General features: G+C 39.2%; 1 protein-coding gene across 2 annotated transcripts in view; it reads right to left on the reverse strand.

Annotated features, from left to right (window-relative positions):
- LOC124276686 (receptor-type tyrosine-protein phosphatase N2-like) overlaps nt 1–24,656 on the reverse strand; it is a 268,868-nt gene that overhangs the window by 125,321 nt on the left and 118,891 nt on the right. For both annotated transcript variants that reach the window (XM_046712328.1, XM_046712327.1), the window contains exons 8-9: nt 23,809–23,878; nt 9,952–10,035 (exon numbers count right to left, since the gene is read on the reverse strand). In XM_046712328.1, the coding sequence (XP_046568284.1) occupies nt 9,952–10,035; nt 23,809–23,878 (154 nt within the window). The remainder of the gene's footprint in view (nt 1–9,951; nt 10,036–23,808; nt 23,879–24,656) is intronic.

Raw genomic sequence — 24,656 nt, forward strand, 5'->3', positions numbered from 1 at the left:
GATGGAAATCAGACTATCTGACAGGGGCATGACAGATGAACAATGATGGTGTAGTATGATGGAAATCAGACTATCTGACAGGGGCATGACAGATGAACAATGATGGTGCAGTATGATGGAAATCAGACTATCTGACAGGGGCATGACAGATGAACAATGGTGGTGCAGTATGATGGAAATCAGACTATATGACAGGGGCATGACAGATCAACAATGGTGGTGCAGTATGATGGAAATCAGACTATATGACAGGGCATGACAGATGAACAATGATGGTGCAGTATGATGGAAATCAGACTATCTGACAGGGGCATGACAGATCAACAATGATGGTGCAGTATGATGGAAATCAGACTATATGACAGGGCATGACAGATGAACAATGATGGTGCAGTATGATGGAAATCAGACTATCTGACAGGGCATGACAGATGAACAATGATGGTGCAGTATGATGGAAATCATACTATATGACAGGGCATGACAGATGAACAATGATGGTGCAGTATGATGGAAATCAGACTATATGACAGGGGCATGACAGATGAACAATGATGGAGCAGTATGATGGAAATCAGACTATATGACAGGGGCATGACAGATGAACAATGATGGTGTAGTATGATGGAAATCAGACTATCTGACTGGGCATGACAGATGAACAATGATGGTGCAGTATGATGGAAATCAGACTATATGACAGGGGCATGACAGATGAACAATGATGGTGCAGTATGATGGAAATCAGACTATATGACAGGGGCATGACAGATGAACAATGATGGTGCAGTATGATGGAAATCAGACTATCTGACAGGGGCATGACAGATGAACAATGATGGTGCAGTATGATGGAAATCATACTATATGACAGGGGCATGACAGATGAACAATGATGGTGCAGTATGATGGAAATCAGACTATATGACAGGGGCATGACAGATGAACAATGATGGAGCAGTATGATGGAAATCAGACTATATGACAGGGGCATGACAGATGAACAATGATGGTGTAGTATGATGGAAATCAGACTATCTGACTGGGCATGACAGATGAACAATGATGGTGCAGTATGATGGAAATCAGACTATATGACAGGGGCATGACAGATGAACAATGATGGTGCAGTATGATGGAAATCAGACTATATGACAGGGGCATGACAGATCAACAATGATGGTGCAGTATGATGGAAATCAGACTATATGACAGGGGCATGACAGATGAACAATGATGGTGCAGTATGATGGAAATCAGACTATATGACAGGGGCATGACAGATGAACAATGATGGAGCAGTATGATGGAAATCAGACTATATGACAGGGGCATGACAGATGAACAATGATGGTGTAGTATGATGGAAATCAGACTATCTGACAGGGCATGACAGATGAACAATGATGGTGCAGTATGATGGAAATCAGACTATATGACAGGGGCATGACAGATGAACAATGATGGTGCAGTATGATGGAAATCAGACTATATGACAGGGGCATGACGGATGAACAATGATGGTGCAGTATGATGGAAATCAGACTATCTGACAGGGCATGACAGATGAACAATGATGGTGCAGTATGATGGAAATCAGACTATTTGACAGGGGCATGCCAGATGAACAGCCTGGAATTTGAGAAGGAGACTGGGCATAACAGAGTGCGTAAATAGTAAAGTGGGAGTTATTCATCAGATGCATAATGTTCTTTGTCAGAGCCCTTAGGACAGAAGGAAATCCCAGGACAGGAATTATGTGACCGGCATGTCTGAAATCTCATCCAGATCCTAGTGGACTTCACACAGGTCTTCATCCAATGGTATCCATGACTCAGGTTGGATGTCTACTCAAGAAGGTTGAGATGAAACATTGTGCCACACAGGGGTGGACAGGCAGGATGTTTGGCTGTAAATCCAAATTGTGTATTACCAGAGAGATCCCCATTTATGCTGGTGGTTGTAGCAGACACCCTACAGTGGAGAGAGGATATGTGACTGACTGAATTTAGTCTGGAGAGCCTGTGTGGGAACTGTAAACCATAACCACGCTGATTGGTCATGCAGGAGACAGGTGGCTGCCCAGTGGAATCTGTGTAGGAACCATGTGGCTTTTGTGAGGAACCTTTGTTGGAGTCAGGTAGCTTCAGAGAGGAACCTGTGATGGAGCCAGGGGTCTTATGTTAGGAACCTTTGTTGGAGTCAGGTAGCTTCAAAGAGGAACCTGTGATGGAGCCAGGGGTCTTATGTGAGGAACCTTGGTTGGAGCCAGGTGGCTTCAGAGAGGAACCTGTGATGGAGCCAGGGGTCTTATGTGAGGAACTTTTGTTGGAGTCAGCGGTCTTATGTGAGGAACCTTGGTTGGAGTCAGGGGTCTTATGTGAGAAAGCTTTGTTGGAGTCAGGGGTCTTATGTGAGGAACCTTTGTTGGAGCCAGGGGTCTTATGTGAGGAACCTTTGCTGGAGCCAGGTGGCTTCAGAGAGGAACCTGTGATGGAGCCAGGGGTCTTATGTGAGGAACCTTTGTTGGAGTCAGGTAGCTTCAAAGAGGAACCTGTGATGTAGCCAGGGATCTTATGTGAGGAACCTTGGTTGGAGTCAGGGGTCTTATGTGAGGAACCTTTGTTGGAGTCAGGGGTCTTATGTGAGGAACCTTTGTTGGAGTCAGGGGTCTTATATGAGGAACCTTTGTTGGAGCCAGGGGTCTTATGTGAGGAACCTTTGTTGGAGCCAGGTGGCTTCAGAGAGGAACCTGTGATGGAGCCAGGGGTCTTATGTGAGGAACCTTTGTTGGAGTCAGGTAGCTTCAGAGAGGAACCTGTGATGGAGCCAGGGGTCTTATGTTAGGAACCTTGGTTGGAGCCAGGTGGCTTCAGAGAGGAACCTGTGATGGAGCCAGGGGTCTTATGTGAGGAAGCTTTGTTGGAGTCAGGTAGCTTCAAAGAGGAACCTGTGATGTAGCTAGGGATCTTATGTGAGGAACCTTGGTTGGAGTCAGGGGTCTTATGTGAGGAACCTTTGTTGGAGTCAGGGGTCTTATGTGAGGAACCTTTGTTGGAGTCAGGGGTCTTATATGAGGAACCTTTGTTGGAGCCAGGGGTCTTATGTGAGGAACCTTGGTTGGAGTCAGGTGGCTTCAGAGAGGAACCTGTGATGGAGCCAGGGGTCTTATGTGAAGAACCTTTGTTGGAGTCAGGGGTCTTATGTGAGGAAGCTTTGTTGGAGTCAGGTAGCTTCAGAGAGGAACCTGTGATGGAGCCAGGGGTCTTATGTGAGGAAGCTTTGTTGGAGTCAGGTAGCTTCAGAGAGGAACCTGTGATGGAGCCAGGGGTCTTATGTGAGGAAGCTTTGTTGGAGTCAGGTAGCTTCAGAGAGGAACCTGTGATGGAGCCAGGGGTCTTATGTGAGGAAACTTTGATTGGACAGGTAGCTTCCAGAGGAACCTTGCTGGGGCAAGGTGGCTCCTGAGAAGAACCTTTGCTGGAGCCAGGTGGCTTCTGAGATGAACTTTTGTTGCAGCCAAGTGGCTTCCCAGCAGAACTATTGTTGGAGCCAAGTGGCTCTTGAGAGGAACCTTTGTTGGAGCAAGGAGGCTTCCGAGAGGAACCTTTGATTGAGACAGGTAGCTTCCAAGAGGAGTGAGTTTAGTTTTATGCCACACTCAGCAATATTCCAGCTATATGGCGGCGCTTCCAAGAGGAACCTTTGTTGGGAGCCAGGTGGCTTCCGAGAAGAACCTTTGTTTAGCCTATCTAATCCAGCAATGGTGTCTGGAGGATAGAAGGTGACAACCACATCTTCTACCTCTGACACCTTAACCCCGACTCCTCACAGTGTGTGATCTGTATGTAGTTCATGAATGTAAGGAAGGGCATAGGTTGCTAGGGACCATTAGTAAACCCCAATTCCTATCTGTATGGAGCTCATGAATGTAAGCGCCGGCATAGGTTGCTAGGAACCATTAGTAAACCCTAATTCCTATCTGTATGGAGCTCATGAATGTAAGCGCCGGCATAGGTTGCTAGGAACCATTAGTAACTCCCAATTCCTATCTGTATGGAGCTCATGAATGTAAGCGCCGGCATAGGTTGCTAGGAACCATTAGTAAACCCCAATTCCTATCTGTATGGAGCTCATGAATGTAAGCGCCGGCATAGGTTGCTAGGAACCATTAGTAACTCCCAATTCCTATCTGTATGGAGCTCATGAATGTAAGCGCCGGCATAGGTTGCTAGGAACCATTAGTAAACCCCAATTCCTATCTGTATGGAGCTCATGAATGTAAGCGCCCGGCATAGGTTGCTACAAACCATTAGTAACTCCCAATTCCTATCTGTATGGAGCTCATGAATGTAAGCCAGCATAGGTTGCTAGGAACCATTAGTAACTCCCAATTCCTATCTGTATGGAGCTCATGAATGTAAGCTACCGGCATAGGTTGCTAGGAACCATTAGTAACTCCCAATTCCTATCTGTATGGAGCTCATGAATGTAAGCGCCGGCATAGGTTGCTAGGAACCATTAGTAAACCCCAATTCCTATCTGTATGGAGCTCATGAATGTAAGCGCCGGCATAGGTTGCTAGGAACCATTAGTAACTCCCAATTCCTATCTGTATGGAGCTCATGAATGTAAGCGCCGGCATAGGTTGCTAGGAACCATTAGTAACTCCCAATTCCTATCTGTATGGAGCTCTCACTGAGCAGGAAAAGAAGACCACAAACGGATATGAGTGAAAATATTCTTACTTGGAATAACAATATTAGCTCCATGCTCATTGGTAATAGTTCAGGCCAATCAATTCTTGGCAGTCTTTGTTATTGAAATGGCCCTTAGCAAGACAACGTCGTGAGTATTACTTGACAAGGATGTCATTCCATGTTCACGACATAACCGATGTGACATTTCAACCATAGACAGAGCTGATCACCTAAGATCAGAAAACGTGCAACATACGGAAAATGCTTCTTGCATCTTGATATACAGATTGCCATCTGTGGAATAATGTTGAATGTCAGTCACTCTAGAAAACTAATTCACTCTACACAAACAATCATAAACGTACTACTAAATATGATAGTCTTGGTCTGTCCCACAATGAAACATGACCATCACTTGCTACCATGCCGCACCAAGCCAGTATCTATTCTCTGATTTCCACTTCAGTTCTCAGTTCATTGAGGCTGCAGGCTTTGGCACAAGAGATCACTAAACAATTATCCAAATGTGGTATTAACATTTGAAATTCATATAAAATTGTATTTTCTACATTAATTCACTTGTTCGATGTAAAAACACACAGCAGAAAGTTAACAGTTGCATCTGCCATAACTAAATATTTTAAAAACACTGCCATTATTTTGCAAGCTCTATAATTAATATAATATCACCAATTTAGGAGTTTTATTCAGCCACTGGGTATTTACTCACATATAATGATCATTCACTTCAGGTAGTTTAGTTTAGGTAGTTAATAGGTTTTTGGGGGTAGTCCATATATTTTTACTCCCTTGGGTCCTAAACTGGGTAATTATTACCAATGAGAAAACCTCTTTTTAAACGTACTTCTACTTAGAATCTGTTTTAGGTGACTTCCAGTTTGTATCTGTCAGCATACTGCCCAAAGTGTGTCACATTTCTCCCAGGCTTACCAAGCCATACATGTAGCAGTGACAATAAATGATATTGTGTAGCCTTCGCTGCAGGAGAGTCTGTGTATGTGTGAGGACTGCTTTGATCAGTTAATATAGATCTGCAAAGACATACAGGTACACAAGATGTGAGGCTAGATAACACAGCATAGTCATATTATTACTTTTTAACCATGTTTACCTATATTTCCACACAAACAACTCAAGATTTGCGGTTATTGTACCTCCATCTGCATATTTTACAAAACTGAGCAGGATCTCTGAACAATTGATTTCTGTGAAGGTCATTCAGCATAATGTGATGTCAAAATGAAACGATTAACGTGGAATTGTCTTACTACATTCCAAAAGCTGTTAATGACTCAGTTACCATGGTAACTGGCCATACCCATTTTCAACCTACAAGAAATAATAAATCACAGTATACTTCAATACTCCATCTGATCTGCTGCTATTTTAGAAATGAGAAGTTGACATTCATGACTATAGCACCATGACTTGATTCTGAAGATAAATTAAAGATTAACCCATGACAGAAAGCTGCTTGTACTATATAATCCACAAAAGTGACTGTTTCATTTACTTACAAAAGTGTACAATGATAACAAGGAGATATTTTGGCAATAACATCAGTTTGTTTAACAATCAGCTTTCTTCACTAACTACATTCAAAAAGAAACAGTATTACGTGTTTCCCTACACCCAGGAAACATGATCAAACCTCTCCAGCACTAAGGTATAAAAGGGTTAAGTTACCTGCAGAAATTACCCTAGACAGAAACAATCTTAGTATGGCTTTGTTCATTGCCAACTAAATGGAGCTCGCCCGTGCAGGGTTTTCACAATCAAATTCATTAATTAAACTCTTTCAGACCAAGGTTGAAAGTCAGGGATCACGCGGCCTGTCTGCTTTCAACTAATGATGGATAATCTCTGCGTAGTTTCCCTCGGTTTTATACCAACCCTTTGTAGGTACCATCAAGGCAAAAATATCAATAATGGCTGCTTCTAAAGAAAACGACTAACGGTCGCTGCTATCATTTCACCATCCGGATAAGACGCAGACAATTTTTTGTTGAAGACTGTAATAAGACAGGTAACCATACGTACTAGGTCCATATTGAAGTCAAGTGAGGTATGAACTGTTTTGTCAGAGGAAATAACGCCAACATGAAACCAAGGCGACTCTGCAGGGAAAAGAAAATGATATTTTCAGTGTGATCTTTTCTAAAAACCATAATTAACTGCCCACAGTGCAGTAATGATCTTTCCGAATCCTGTGTGTGAAAATGAAAAAGACCATAGAAAGGGCGTCCTGAGCACCATTTCCTCTCTGCGACCAAGGCGACGTTGATGGCAAAGGATGATGACAGATGTCTTAGGGCCTCTATAAGGCTACATATATAATCAAACGGCAATCTCTTTGTGTTGGCCTATACTCCAAATGTTACAGAAGAAACCATATGTGAACAGCCCTGATAGGGCCCAGCTTTGATGTCATGTGAAATGTTTCCCAATGAAGTCGTGTCGATGTGGAATGGTAATCATTGGCACCAGACTAACGACACGATCTCGGTGTGACCTACTTGTAATTGTGGCAGTTTGGAAAAATGATCAAAATGCAAAATCAAGAAAAATGCAACAGAAAAGTCTTCTGCCTCTTCAGTCAAAGAAATCCAAGAAAACAGAATTTAATTTTGGACAAAACCTCATATGAATAACAGGGTGGTTGTTTTTCTATGACTTCTCAATATGATCACTGCAAGGGTTTATCAGAAAATTAAGCTGTGCTTCCTTCAGGGAAATATCCCAATGTCACTCTCCGGCACTGAAGGATAACAAAGACATTCCTGGCACACAAATAACATGACATCGGCCATAATTATCAGTTTCCTGTTGAGAATCAAATATAGCAGCACTAATAGTTTGAATGCAACATCTAATCTGCTGGCTTTCTCAGGATCTTATCATCCAGGCAGACGTTGATACCTTGAATATTTATAGATTTCGCTCTTCATCAACGTAATCCCACCATAATGTCAGAATGTTTTCCATGTACAGTGTAAGCAATGAAATCATCACTGACTACAAGCTCTTTTGACAAGAGGGTTAGATAGAAAAATAAATTATTGTTATGGAATTCAAACCTGTTGCATGCAATCATCATACATCACTAGAACACCAGTTAATCAATTAAAGAAGTGATGTGAATTAAATAAAAACACAGACTAAACACAAACATTCACTTTTACAAATTAGTAATAACTGTGGCTGTTAACCATAGATGTTTATATAAACAGTAGATGTTACCATAGACATTAACTGTAAATGTAATCTAGCGATGTTAACTGTAAATGTAATCTAGCAATGTTAAATGTAATCTAGCGATTGTTAACTGTAAATGTAATCTAGCGATGTTAACTGTAAATGTAATCTAATAATGTTAACTGTAAATGTAATCTAATGTTAACTGTAAATGTAATCTAGCAATGTTAAATGTAATCTAGCGATGTTAACTGTAAATGTAATCTAGCAATGTTAAATGTAATCTAGCGATGTTAACTGTAAATGTAATCTAGCAATGTTAAATGTAATCTAGCGATGTTAACTGTAAATGTAATCTAGCAATGTTAACTGTAATGTAATCTAATAATGTTAACTGTAAATGCAATCTAATGATGTTAACTGTTAATGTAATCTAATGATTATAACTGTAAATGTAATCTAGCGATGTTAACTGTAAATATAATCTAGCGATGTTAACTGTAAATGTAATCTTATAATGTTAACTGTAAATGCAATCTAATGATGTTAACTGTAAATGTAATCTAATGATTATAACTGCAAATAAAATCTAGCGATGTTAACTCTAAATGTAACCTAGAGATGCTAACTGTAGATGTGAAATAGTGGTGTTAACCACAGGTCTTATCTGGTGATATTAACCTGTGAAGGTACGGTTAGAATATTGATCTTCAGTAACCCATGCTTGTCGTAAGAAGCTGACTAAAGGGATAGGGTGGTCAGGCTCGCTGACTTGGTTGACACATCATCGGTTCCTAATTGCACAGATCGATGCTCATGCTGTTGATCACTGGATTGTCTGGTCCATTATTTACTTGACTCGATTATTTACAGACAGCTGGAATATTGCTGAGTGCGGCGTAAAACTCACTCACTCACTCTAGTGATATTATGTGTGTATGCTATATAGTGATCTTAACTGTGGATGTTATCTAGTGATGTTAACTGTACACATTAACTGTTGATGTTAACTGTAGATATACTATCGAGTGATGTTAACTTTTGATGTTGACTGTACATATCAACTGTAGATGTTATCATATGATCTTAACCATTGATGTTAACAGTAGATATTAACTGTAGATGTTAACTGTCCACATTAAATGTTGATATTAACTGTGGATATTAACTAGAAGTTATTGGATGTTATCAGTTGATGTTAACTGTTGATATTAACTGTAGATGTTAACCATGGATATAACTAGAAGTTATTGGATGTTATCAGTTCATCAGATGTTAACTGAAGATATTAACTGTGGATGTTAACCATGGATATTACTAGAAGTTATTGGATGTTATCAGTTGATGTTAACTGTGGATGTTAACCATGGATATTAACTAGAAGTTATTGGATGTTATCAGTTCATCAGATGTTAACTGAAGATATTAACTGTGGATGTTAACCATGGATATTACTAGAAGTTATTGGATGTTATCAGTTGATGTTAACTGTGGATGTTAACCATGGATATTAACTAGAAGTTATTGGATGTTATCAGTTGATGTTAACTGTTGATATTAACTGTGGATGTTAACCATGGATATTAACTAGAAGTTATTGGATGTTATCAGTTGATGTTAACTGTTGATATTAACTGTGGATGTTAACCATGGATATTAACTAGAAGTTATTGGATGTTATCAGTTGATGTTAACTGTTGATATTAACTGTGGATGTTAACCATGGATATTACTAGAAGTTATTGGATGTTATCAGTTGATGTTAACTGTGGATGTTAACCATGGATATTAACTAGAAGTTATTGGATGTTATCAGTTGATGTTAACTGTTGATATTAACTGTGGATGTTAACCATGGATATTACTAGAAGTTATTGGATGTTATCAGTTGACATTAACTGTTGATATTAACTGTGGATGTTAACAATGGATATTACTAGAAGTTATTGGCTGTTATCAGTTGATGTTAACTGAAGATGCTAGCTACACATGTTGATGTACATGAACATGTTAAACATGGATGCTGGTTACTTACTGTATATCATCAACAAAGGTTGTGTTGAGACCGATCACTTTGGTGAGATTCAGGACAAATGCTGTGGCTTGGTCAGGAGTGATCCTGAAACAAAGACAAAACAGTCTGAACACATAAAACATCATCAGCTTATAAAAGTATATGAACAAACTTGCATATATATCTTATAAAATGTTGACCTATTCAATAATCATCTGATATGGAAGTAAATCTGAAAGTAAAACCAAAGCAGCTTCTGCAAAGTCATATTAATATTTGGTTCGGACATTGTGGATAAATGAAGGAAGACTTGGTCAGATTCCAGGATATTCCAACTGTCTTTCCAAACATATATATGCCATTGTTTACATCACAGAAGGGTAGGGTTGCATTTTGATTATGTTAAATATGTAGCAATTAAATGGCAGCTAGGCAACACAAAGTGAACACCTGGTGTCATCGTTATGTTTAATGATCAGATGGTTTGCATTGCCATACGCCTATTGTGCTTGTAGTACAGTAGATAACCAAGACAGTTGTTCTCTAATGTTAACATATGTACATGCACACACATTATCCATGTGGGGATCCAAAGTTCGAGTCTTGATGAGGGAACACTGACTGGATTAGTAAGTGAGTTGGTTTTTACACCACTTTTAGCAATATTCCAGCAATATCACAGCGAGGACACCAGAAATGGGCTTCACACATTGTACCCATGTGGGGAATCGAACCCGGATCTTCAGCGTGATGAGCAAATGCTTTAACCACTAGGCTACCCCACCGCCCCCCGTCTGGATTACATAACATCCAAGCATATGAAAGTCTGTAACAAATGGAAGTAACTCTGAAAGTATATCAGCAATAACTCCATGCAAGCAGTCATCTCACTGAAGTCATATAAACATGTACATGAGTCAACTAATCTGATTTCATAAAAATATACAAAATAACCTGAGCCCATTATGATCACACAAATAACTAATTACTGTTTGACTAAAATTCCTAACTAATTGTACAAATGTACAAACCAGTATTCAGTATCCCAGCTTTATATTATCAATAACCATTCGTCAATCTGACTCAAAATAAAACAGGAAATAACATATATGTGGCTCAGGAATTATTTTGGTCTGAGTTATTCACCTTGGACAGTTGGACCATGTACTGTAGAAATTTGAAAATTTTGATGCCTTAAAAATTGGATTGGAAACATTTTCAGTTAAGTGAGTAACTGCTTCAAATTATTTCTAAACAATGTCACCTGGCTCCTGATTTGGTTTATGTACTGAATATGTCATTGTGCCTGCCTTGTTTCAAGTGGCAGCTGGGTACATGCACATCACTGCAAACATTCAGGTGTCACCAGCTTGTAAACATAGTCTAAGTCATCAACGTTGTACTGTCATGCAACTTTATGCTTGAGATCATCTTGTACAGGAGGTGAATGATGTCTCACATACAGGATGGTAGATGCTGTAAATTCCTATTTGTGGGATATTGAGTTTTACTCTTTGTCATCATCACTATCTTATTCCAAAGTGTCCTTAGCTTGCCATGGTGTGAGGAAGCCAAGTGGTTAAAGCGTTCACTCATCACAGAAACCCGGGTTCGATTCCCCACATGGGTACAATGCGTGAAGCCCATTTCTGGTGTCCCCTGCCGTGATATTGGTGGAATATTGCTAAAAGCGAGAAAAACTATACTCACTCACCTAAGGTGGCCCAGTTTCTTTTCTAAGGTCACTAGAAATATTCATACCAAGTCTAACTTCAATACATTCATTTCATGTGTGCAGAGGATCAAGCACTAATTTTCAAAAGGAACACAGAACTTATGTTGCGGCCTCAGATCTCTTTGATTTCCAATAATAGTGATTTAATTTTACAACAAAGACACACAATGACTGGAAAGCATGTCTTGAAACATTCTATATATTGTTTGGGTAATGAACACTACCAGACACTGTTCTGACTGATAAAAACAATATGCCTGCTTTTAATATGAAACCTGGGCAGTTGGGTGCACAGACAGACAGATACATGATTGCCCATGCAGTGGACGTCCACATGTCATATCACGACTGGGTAGTCAGGCTGACTGACTTAAATTTAGTTGACACATGTCATCGTATCCCAATAGCTTAGATCAATGCTCAAGCTGTTGATCACTGGATTGTCTGGTCAAGACTCGATTATTTACAGACCGCTGCCATATAACTGGAATACTGCTGAGTGTGACATAAACCTAAACTCACTCACTCAATTATCCGCTGCTGTCAAGCACACATTTGGAACACAACCCCAAATACAGGATCCCCCCCAAGGTGGAGTTTGATGAGAAGACATTTAAAAAATAATTACGCAACAGCATGTGCTTGTAGAAGTAATAATTTTGTCCCATCAAATGATAAGAAAACGTTAATCATATTGCTCTGCACACTGCTATGTTGTACACCTTACACTACTGCACCCAGGATAGTTTTTACTCATAAGTCATATCCATCCAGGATGAATCCAATTTATGCATCAATATTTAAACAGAATTAATAACACTTTCGCATGTTACAGTGAAGAATCAATGTACTAAGTGTGGCTTGAAACGAGAAGAAAAATTGTCCTCATTATCTGTCAGATTTTCCCAGTGGAAAAGAGAATAATTAAACTAACTATTTGTTGTATTGCCTTATACTTTTGTGCGTGTCTTTTGTTTTTGTTTTCCCGAATTGCTTGCAAAAAATCCACATTACTGAAGATAAGTGATTTTTACAAAGGCCTGAATACTCAGATAATATATAATGGACAAGAGGGGAAAGGATTTACGGACATGCTGCCAAATACTTTTTCTTAATGTATTCTTTCAAGGTCAACTAAGGCAATTATTTAGGTTCACCAGCTCTAATGCTTATTTTGCAATGATTTTAAGACAATGAATCACATAAACGTACGCGATGGGACAAAAAGTGTCACAGCAAATGATGCACTTGCCGATAAATGTTTACACATATTCTGATCCGTGAAATCAGCTTCTAAGGAATAAATTTAGGACTAAAATAAGGCACATCAGATTTCAAATCCAGAGTAAATATCTGTCCGACCTTAAAGGACCGATCAATTTTATCCCAAAATGATGGAGTGCAACATGCAAGATATCTGTGACACAGCCTGATGGACCTATGAGAAATAGATGAAAAAGATGTGTTTGCGACGTAGCACAACGGCTATGTTGATCAAGGATAAAAGCAGTGATATCGATACCCATATTCAATTTGTCTTTCGATCTATGTGCTGTTTAGCGTGTGCATTATCAAGACCTCATCAAGCAAAGATGAACACACTACAAGCGTATGCCATCAGTTCTGCTGAACTCACAATGGCTTCGTGCAATGGTTAATGACTTAGGGTAAGGTGAGCCCTCAAATCACCCGTTCATGCACAGGCCTCATCCCAGTAAAATCAATGAAACCTGCAATCATTGGCTTTCAATTAATATAGGTAGTTATAGCGAACAAACCTGGTTGCAGGAAGTAAGGCTAGAAAAATTATCTGAGAAAATGTCTTTGTTATTTGGTTCCCAATTGCTGCCTACAGATGGCTACATTACATACTTATATAACTGCAGCATCTTCTATCTCACTCACACTGAATTCATCCTTATTTGGGGATTTTCCAACAAATTTAGACCACAGATTGCAGGACGAAATATGAGGCTAACAATTCCTATAATCCCATCATATCTTCTGTAAATCCATTGACAACCAGGGTGATGATCATGCCTCAGCCACAGGATTGCATGTGTTATCCTGGTAATCTTGAAGATATGTTGTAGAATCTGAGAATGAATACCATATGCTGTTGCTTTGTCCAAACTATTATGTGACCATGAAACAGCTCAGAATATTGGAGTCATTATAACTGAATTCCTATGAATTAATTTCTTCAACTGACACTGACACAGATTTAGTAACCCTTAAAGATCTGTCCCCAAAACTGACTTCAAATTACTGACCTTATGTATTTCATTTGGGCAATGGTGCATTATGTTTAGCACTACTTATGTGTACTGACCAGCTGTTTCAACACATTACTGGAAAGGTACTTACACAAGCATAAGTTTTGCTTTTTTTACCAATCCAGATTTCTGTGCAATACAAATATGCTTAAACCAAAGATCTGTCCCTTTTCCTTCTTAGAAATCTGTCAGTACACATAAAGGACAAAGAAAGGAAACAGCACATTATGCTTATATGAAACAGGAAACAATGAATGCATGAACTGATGTTTCTTCAGAATTGTACTCAGGGTCATGAGGCCGTTACTACAGAATAATTTCTTCCTCACTTTGTACTCAGGGTCATGAGGCCGTTACTACACAATAATTTCTTCCTCACTTTGTACTCAGGGTCATGAGGCCGTTACTACAGAATAATTTCTTCCTCACTTTGTACTCAGGGTCATGAGACCGTTACTACAGAATAATTTCTTCCTCACTTTGTACTCAGGGTCATGAGGTTGTTACTACAGAATAATTTCTTCCTCACTTTGTACTCAGGGTCATGAGGCCGTTACTACACAATAATTTCTTCCTCACTTTGTACTCAGGGTCATGAGGCCGTTACTACAGAATAATTTCTTCCTCACTTTGTACTCAGGGTCATGAGACCGTTACTACAGAATAATTTCTTCCTCACTTTGTACTCAGGGTCATGAGGCCGTTACTACAGAATAATTTCTTCCTCACTTTGTACTCAGGGTCATGAGGTTGTTACTACAGAATAATTTCTTCCTCACTACATTGTGCAATTACAACTCTCAGATTTGAACATCTTGAAAATCTTTTCATCAAATAAATCCTTTGGACAGTTCAAATAAACATTTTGATATAATGTTATTCATAGTTTTATGCAGTGAAAATCTCATTGCTCTGTAGTCAATGTATGTTCCTATTATCTGTAATATTATCTAATGAAACGTTGCCCAAACTGCCTTGAGTGTCTTTCCTTCCTAGAATACATCACTTACACAGAATTCACCTTATAAATAAACTGTATTTTAATATCCCTGAATTTGCTTATTTTGCTGTTTAGAAATCACCACTTAAATACATATTTCAAAATCTATTCTATGCTATGTTAATAGATCTGTCATGAGTTACCTTTCCATTATTGAAAACAAAGTTCAGACAAAACACTATTTGTAAATGTTGAATTGTATGTATTCTCTTTTGATAAAACTGCCTTGAATTTTCCATGTTTTTCAAAAGCAGCAATTTCTAAATTTCTAAAGAAATTGATTTAGAATAGCCCTGAAACCAAAAACGTTCTCAACAATAAAAAGTTATCTTGCAAAATACATTCTAGCATATTTTGTCAACAAAGCTGAAGGAAAAACAACAACACATAAATTATTCAATTTTTAAAATCATTGAGTTCACATACCTATTCTCTGTGATTCTACCCAATAAAGGATTTCAAGGCATTTATTTTCAAACAGCGTATTATCACTGCCAGCTAAATAAAGATGAAAAGATGACTAGATTCAACAGCCATTCATGTTGAGTGTGCTTACAGACTTGATTGTGACATCCAAGCTGCTAGCTCCATCCCCACAGTATCAAGCTTGTTCAGTTACACACCATTCTCACCAAATATAAACAGATTATTGGCTGTAATTTGGCTAATAATGAGTCCATCAGACAATGCTAGTGTGATAATCTCTGACAAATACCCCCCTGAACATGGAACGAGGATCAAATACTGTGAAGTCACGATATGGCAACATTAGTTATATTTCTTCATTCAACAGACTATCCAATGAAGCCAGGCAGAGATACATCTTCATGGAAAACTGTTGCTCGATAATATCGTCCATAATGAATTTGACCAGGGATTATTTTTTTCCCATTTGAAATGTCCTAGTGAAATAAGAAGAATGACAGATTAATACAAAGTATCAAGTAATAACCAGGCATCACGAGCAAGGCTTTTGAGAAAATTGAAACTTCACATGTGATAAAATTATTTGTTTTAAACGCCAGCATCTGTTTTAATGAAAAGGAGTGGCTCCAAATGTCAAGACACCAAAATAAATCCAACAAGCTCTGTGTTGTTCATGCTGCTCACTGTTAACATAAAGAAGGAAGATCTCCCTGACAGTTTCTGTACATAATGTATTTGTTGAAATATGTAAATACTGTAAGCTACGTCTATTACAGACATGCTTTGAATGAACTGATGGATATAACAAACTGTGTCTGTATATTTTATTAAAAACATGTCTTAACAACCCACAGCCATACCGAACCAAAACTAATTTGATAAAATAAATGCCAGCATGAAAATTTATAGGTGTGCTACTTACACCTTCTTCTAAGTATTTATACATGTGCCACATGTTATGTATCAACCCTGGTGAAATACGACAACAGACCATCCGATTGCAACGTATACCCCCAGTCTTCAAACCTGGAAAATGTCCATAAAATGTCCATGGAATGTCCATGGAATGTCCATGATGTGATTGTGAACTATCAGCAGTGCAACAACAATCCTTCTGAAGTTTGGAATTCCAGTTTCAATCATTTAATCGGCCATAATTTATTCATGAGGACAAATAAAAATATTTATTTCAATATAAATTGTATGTCAGTTTTCATACTGTTGGGATTTTGTCGGCAGTGGGCAGACATTTTGTCAGGTTAGGACCGTGTCCGGTTTTTTTGTCCTACCCTCAAGGTATATGACACATTACTAAATCAATGACTGGAATCATATGATAAAAACAGCCTACCAATAATGTTATTAATGCTAGTCTTGCTATTTCTCACTAGTTTATTGTCAAAACTGGCCTTATTTACGCAAGTAGATGTGTCAGTTGTTGTTCCATGTGACCGTGTCTTTGTTGCTGACAACTGTCACACAGTCTTATAACTACAGACAAAACATTACTAATACAGGTTACATAAATGTCCAGTAACTGCAGATACGGTAAACAGAGTCACTACTTTGTTACATTCTAAAGACCATGAAAAACCCACTACTAGATGATTAGAAACTGTTTTTTGTTAGTTGATTTGACCTGTGTCTCGAATGAACACAAATATCTGGATGTCCTTGTCAAGAAGGAGAAGCAACATCGTGAGGAAAGTGAATGCATTATTTGATGTAGTGAATGCATTGTCTGATGGTTTAGCCAGTACCCCTCGATGTATCTATATATCCTATATCCATGTACATTCCTTGTGTTGTGGCTCTCTGATGAAGGGAATATTGTTTCAAGATCTTAAAAGTAGGTCTGCATTCTTACATTCTTGATGCAGCTTGGGCAAGAGTAAGCAATATTTTATCATCTGATGCATCTTCGGCAAGGATCAGTGCACACATGCATCCAGCAATGCCTTTAATGAATGATATAGTTTAGGCTTGGGTCGGCATGCACATTCATTTAGTGATGCATGAACATAATGATTCAGTATAGGCTGGAGTGAGCACAGATGTTTATTTAGTCATGCATTAATTTCAGGATGCATTTGACCCGTGATGATTGGTCTTCAGCAATCCATGCTTGTCGTAAGAGGCATCTAATGGGATTAATTGGTCAAACTTGCTGACTTGGTTAACACATGCCACTGTATCCCAGTTGCATAGATCGATGCTCATGATATTGATCACTAGATTGTCTGGTCCGAACTTGATTATTTACCGACCACAGAAATAAGTGTGTAATAGCTGAGTGCAGCGTTTAACAACAACCAAACAATGATGCATTAACGCTAGAGTCTGCATGCATATTCATTTATTAAATTATGATGCATTTACTTCGCCATTTGCTCTATTTGCCATGCCCATGTTGGTTATATCGGAAACAAAAGTAATGAGGGAAGAGACGTTTTGTTTGTTTTCTTACAGAAAAGGTAACAAACTTAAAATCAGCGATTTTACTCGCCTCTCAAACATAAATGGAAACTATTTGTGTTCGTTTTAAGGATAAGTTAAAAATGTGAACACTTAATGAATGTTGTGATTTCCACTTTTAGACATACCATGTAAGCTATGTTCCTGATATGCAGAGTATGGCCTGAGCGGTCAGTCAGTCCATGACTCAGGCCCATATAAACATGCACATAGCTAGCAAACTGTGGCATCTGGAAATAACCCAAATCTGCATAATGCCATCAATAATATTCAGTTTGCTCCCTACAAGGCTTGAGAGGAACAGGTCATCGGTCACAAGAATGATTTAAAAAAACAAAAGAAAAGAAAAACCGGGTTAGAAGAACAATTTGAACAAGACAAAAACTACCTGGTTAGCCGAACATTTAACATGAAACAAATGAAACTTGCTAAGAATATTTCACTGCTATTGTTGTCTGCTTTGTAAAAACAGGTGCAAAGTCGTGATCTGAAAATTGTTCAGGAGCTCACAGCATCGTTATTAGACTATGTTCATCATGTAGTAGTGTACAAACACTAAGGACTTATTATATATATTGATAATTATAACAAAACACAAAAACAGTGGAGAAATTTCAGGATGGAAAAACAAACTACATCCAGCATTATCTCCTTTCAATTATCCTTCTGGTAAATATATTCATAGTGATATATATACTTTCATCATATTTAATATATGATAATATAACTGTTTGCTATGTCCTATTCTGTGGGGGTGGGTGGGGTAGCCTAGTGGTTAAAGCGTTGGCTCGTCAACGCCGAAGACCCGGGTTCAAATCCCCACATGGGTACAATGTGTGAAGCCCATTTCTGGTGTCCCCCGCCATGATGTTGCTGGAATATTGCTAAAAGCGGCGTAAAGACAAACTCAGTCAGTCAGTCAGTGTGAAGCCCATTTCTGGTGTCCCCCGCCGTGATATTGCTGGAATATTGCTAAAAGTGATGTTAAACCATACTCACTAATATTCCGAGAAGAAGAAACATACTACAAACAGCAAAATATTTCATCGCGATCAGTATCCATAACTGAAAACACAGGCTTATGATCGTTTAGGCAGTTTTGGTATACAGACAATTGAAAAATATTTAACTGACAAAAATATTTCCCTAATACAGCATGTAAAAATAGCCATAAACCATAGACTATGACAAATCCAGAACAACTTGGACTTCCTGAATACCGTATCTGATGTGAATTCAACAAGAAATGTACAGACGTGAGCGTAACAAGGAGAGAAGTAAGCTGCCACGTGGCCTGTTGAGTGACTCCCTCCATGTACAACACATTACATACTACCACAGCAACACAAGCACACTGTACTTTATATGCACTGCACATGAATGGACCTGTTAAATAAATTAATTCCAATGGCTTATGTACGCGTGAGTGACAGAGACTAACTCAATTTTAGCACACAAGGGGGCACTAGGAAGAACTTAATCTTACAAAACCTCACCCCTTGTCAGCAGACTGAAGATAAATAGGGAAAATTCACACACAGAATAAGGTAATTAAGAAAAAATGGCCGAAAAGTCCCATATCTCCTTCAAGGACCTATTTTCTGGACTGGAATATCTGTCGAAATACTCGTCTTATTTCTAAGAATAATTCTATCTTGCCGCTAGAAGGCTCCTGCTGGCTAGCTGATGTAGTTTACAAGATGTTCATGGCTGTCACAGATTCAGTGTTCAAGTGACTACTGCCAAAAGACTGCAATGGTGAAGCCTGCATGCCATACCGACCACTTGGACCAATTCCTTTACATGGCACGGCCTGGGTTTGTTGCTTCAAATGAGCTGAAGATGACATTGGGAAGAATGTGGGGAAATCTTATGAAATAACGGCATCCCAAGATATGTCTTCCCCAAGAAATAAGACGATTAGCCTTTTTTTACCAGCAGCCATTTCTTTGGTGATGGAAATCTTAACGCCATGCATTTTGGGGGAAAGAGGATCAAATTTGTAAATATTGTATAACAGGCTGCACTTGAAGTTTTTCTGTGACCTTTCCCAATGAGATTAATGTCAAGCAGTTCCAATCTGTGTCCAATGATGCCATCGGCAGCCTCACAGATACCCACTACAGGCTGCTTCAACATCACATAATCTTTTCAAATCACACTTTTTAATGCTGAGTTCTAGTGACATTGAAGACACGAGAGGAAAGTGACTTATTGCTTGTAAACTTTTGAATGTGGAATATTCCTGTTCTGGACTACAAAAACACAGGTAATGCAGATGTTGTGTCACATGTTAAAATAATGAAGGGTCAATGTTCCATCCATTTCTGTTGATCCCTGCCGCCATATTCCTGAAATATTGCGGTGTAAAACTAAACTCACTCACTCACTCAATGTTCCATCAGTAACAATACTTGGAGGAATCATGTTACAGCCATATTTATTATTTTAGAACAGTCTCACAAAAATTCACAGGCAAAGCCTGTACAAAAAATACAATCTCAAAGTTGGAAATTTTATAAATTATATTTTTATTTTTTTTGGTTCAAAACCGGGAGATAACTTTGATCATATGCTTGATCATAACTCTGGTTCTACTTTACTAACACTGTCAGGATTCCCGTATCAGATGGATCATGTGACTTGATCAAAGCCTCTCCACAAACCATATATGGATATGCTTGATCAACATGAAGCCGTCATACTCAGACCAGATCTCTTCACATGAAGTTCTCATTAATCTTGGCACACAAAGATACCCTTACAGCAGATCTTATTTTGTAACTCAAAGATATTTTTAACTGGATGAACTTTGACTGGTATTTTGAAGTTGGATATTTAATTACTGACACAATAATACAGATGATACTTTCCTTCTACTTTTACTAATGTATATTTTAACACCTTTAATATAACTCGATCAAGAGCCAGAAACAGCTCTCCGGAGGTTGAGAAATAAACATGTGAATGTTTATATGCCAACAACAGATATCTGAATGCAAAAATTTAAAAGAGCCAGTGAATAAGATTGGATTAATCCAGCTATATGCCAAGGGGATACCAAAATTCACACATTGTGACCTTGAATCCCACTATATTCTAAATGTTTAACTCTATTGCTTGAATCCCACTATAGTCTAAATGTTTAACTGCAGGCGACAGAACACTGAACGTTACATTGCAGGATATGGAACACTGAATGTTACATTGCAGGAGACAGAACACTGAATATTACATTGCAGGCGACAGAACACTGAATGTTACATTGCAGGAGACAGAGAACTGAATATTACATTGCAGGAGACAGAGAACTGAATATTACATTGCAGGAGACAGAGAACTGAATATTACATTGCAGGAGACAGAACACTGAATATTACATTGCAGGAGACAGAACACTGAATATTACATTGCAGGAGACAGAACACTGAATGTTACATTGCAGGAGACAGAACACTGAATATTACATTGCAGGAGACAGAACACTGAATATTACATTGCAGGAGACAGAACACTGAATATTACATTGCAGGAGACAGAACACTGAATATTACATTGCAGGAGACAGAACACTGAATGTTACATTGCAGGAGACAGAACACTGAATGTTACATTGCAGGAGAGAGAACACTGAATATTACATTGCAGGAGACAGAACACTGAATGTTACATTGCAGGAGACAGAGAACTGAATATTACATTGCAGGAGTCAGAACACTGAATATTACATTGCAGGAGAGAGAACACTGAATGATTACATTGCAGGAGACAGAACACTGAATATTACATTGCAGGAGACAGAAAACTGAATATTACATTGCAGGAGACAGAACACTGAATGTTACATTGCAGGAGACAGAACACTGAATATTACATTGCAAGGAGACAGAACACTGAATGTTACATTGCAGGAGACAGAACACTGAATGTTACATTGCAGGAGACAGAACACTGAATGTTACATTGCAGGAGACAGAACACTGAATGTTACATTGCAGGAGACAGAACACTGAATGTTACATTGAATATTACATTGCAGGAGACAGAACACTGAATATTACATTGCAGGAGAGAGAACACTGAATATTACATTGCAGGAGAGAGAACACTGAATATTACATTGCAGGAGACAGAACACTGAATATTACATTGCATGAGAGAACAATGAATATTACATTGCAGAGACAGAACACTGAATATTACATTGCAAGAGACAGAACACTGAATGTTACATTGCAAGAGACAGAAATGCCAGAAATGAATTGTTAATTTGGACGGAATGTCTAACATGTTACCACAAAGATGCCATAAACCAATTTGACAGCTTAAAACAAATATATTATGACCAAATCTCATAGATTTACTAAAAGAGACTGCATATGGATATGCTTCCTATCATACGATTCTGACATTTGCCAGTCTTTGTGTCTATGCTTTAGATCCAGGTGTTTTGAACAGATGGACATTCCCAATGGCACTGGACAGTGTGGAGCCAGTGATATATCTGGCTGCGTAAATGCCATGTACATGATAAACATGAAACGTGGCGGGGCCCCTAGCAAGATTGTGGCGCGCCTGGAGATTAACCAGCTCTACCCATGGTGCTGGTCATCATCGTCCAGCCACCTGCAAACCGGACCAGTGATCAAACAGACAATGTATTCTGCTCCACAGCACAGACACAGACACCACAGGATGCTGGAGGAATTACAAGCGATACATTAACTGTGATGGTGGTTTTGGAATCAAGGAGGAATACATGCTGTCTCTGCATACTCCTGACAGTCAGGCACAGTTTCACATTGCACAGAAACTCAAAATACATTCTCTTTAAACCATGACGTAATATTTAGTACTGTCAAAATGGAATCTTTGTAAAACTTATTTCTACATATTTTCATGTCATGTAGATCCTATTCTCAAATTTCACTTCTGATTTACTAAAATAATGAAATTGGCTGACATCTGCCTTCGAGATATGGCTTGATGCCTCCAATTTTGTTCTCCCATTTCAGTGTGTTGTATTACAACTTGAAGATGCTGCCATGCACGAGGAAAGGTTGATATGGAACTACAATTTGAAACCAGTCTGAAGATGAATAAATGTTCAATTAATCTGTCCCAGGCCCCGGCATCCATTACAAATCCTGGGCACTGAGATTACCAGCTGACAATGCTAAGTATCTGAGACGATGAACTGACAAGTCCTCGCCATTAGATACACATCACACTTTATACACACTACTCTAATTGGATCACCCGGCTTTTAGAAATGCTTCTAAGATTTCTGAGATATACATCCTCCTTACCGTAAAAGTGCTGATAATATTCTCATGATCGAGTGAGTGAGTGAGTGAGTGAGTGTTCCATGGTCGGAGACTGGATAGACCTTGGCCCACTGGCATAAGCAATGTTAGCACTTTTGCTATAAAAGCATGGGAGTCGCTGTGGTCCTAGTAGTAACATCACCACAGGAGCCTTGGCATCTTTCAGCAAAAACATCTGGTGCTATGTCTGGATGTCACAATCATTCAAGCCCTGAAATTGTTTTGTTGAACAATACCTTGCAGACAAAGCCAACATGGTGATATGCTAAAGAAATGGGAGTAATGACTATGCATGAATGCATTGTGTTGTGTATATGTGGGAGTTTAAATCCAATATGTATGAGCATTTGGGCAATATGCATGTGGTACAATGTGTATAAGTACAGACGGACGGTTTATGTGTATGCAGGAGTTCAAGTCAAATATGGATGAGCATACAGCTAAGTACTGGGTGACACATGTCACACCTAAGTACTGGGTGGCATATGTCACATAGCCAAGTACTGGGTGGCATATGTCACATAGCCAAGTACTTGGTGGCATGTGTCACACAGGTAAGTACTGGAAAGCATGTGTCACACAGCTATGTGCTGGGGCAAAGATCTCACTTAAATGGATTACTATACACAAAACACTCACGGCTGAACCACTTCCACGTAAGCATAGCGAGTTTTCACCACATTGGACCTCTTTGGATCGACATCTTCATCTGAAATACAGAAACAATTATTTAGTTTACTCATTTCATGCAGACTGGAAAGAAACAAATTAAACAAAATTAGACCTGATGAATTACGCTGACTGGACAGTTTGACTGGGTTGGACACAGCCAACTCTCCTGGGGACAAGACAGTTTGACTGGGTTGGACACAGCTAACTCTCCTGGGGTTGGAAAAACAAGACAGTTTGACTGGGTTGGACACAGCCAACTCTCCTGGGGACAAGACAGTTTGACTGGGTTGGACACAGCTAACTCTCCTGGGGACAAGACAGTTTGACTGGGTTGGACACAGCCAACTCTCCTGGGGACAAGACAGTTTGACTGGGTTGGACACAGCCAACTCTCCTGGGGACAAGACAGTTTGACTGGGTTGGACACAGCTAACTCTCCAGGGGACAAGACAGTTTGACTGGGTTGGACACAGCCAACTCTCCTGGGGACAAGACAGTTTGACTGGGTTGGACACAGCCAACTCTCCTGGGGACAAGACAGTTTGACTGGGTTGGACACAGCCAACTCTCCTGGGGACAAGACAGTTTGACTGGGTTGGACACAGCTAACTCTCCAGGGGACAAGACAGTTTGACTGGGTTGGACACAGCCAACTCTCCTGGGGACAAGACAGTTTGACTGGGTTGGACACAGCCAACTCTCCTGGGGACAAGACAGTTTGACTGGGTTGGACACAGCCAACTCTCCTGGGGACAAGACAGTTTGACTGGGTTGGACACATCCAACTGTCCTGGGGACAAGACAGTTTGATTGGG

The sequence above is a fragment of the Haliotis rubra genome, unplaced genomic scaffold, assembly GCF_003918875.1.
Source record: "Haliotis rubra isolate DU_JTF1 unplaced genomic scaffold, ASM391887v1 Scf211, whole genome shotgun sequence".
Taxonomy (NCBI): domain Eukaryota; kingdom Metazoa; phylum Mollusca; class Gastropoda; order Lepetellida; family Haliotidae; genus Haliotis; species Haliotis rubra.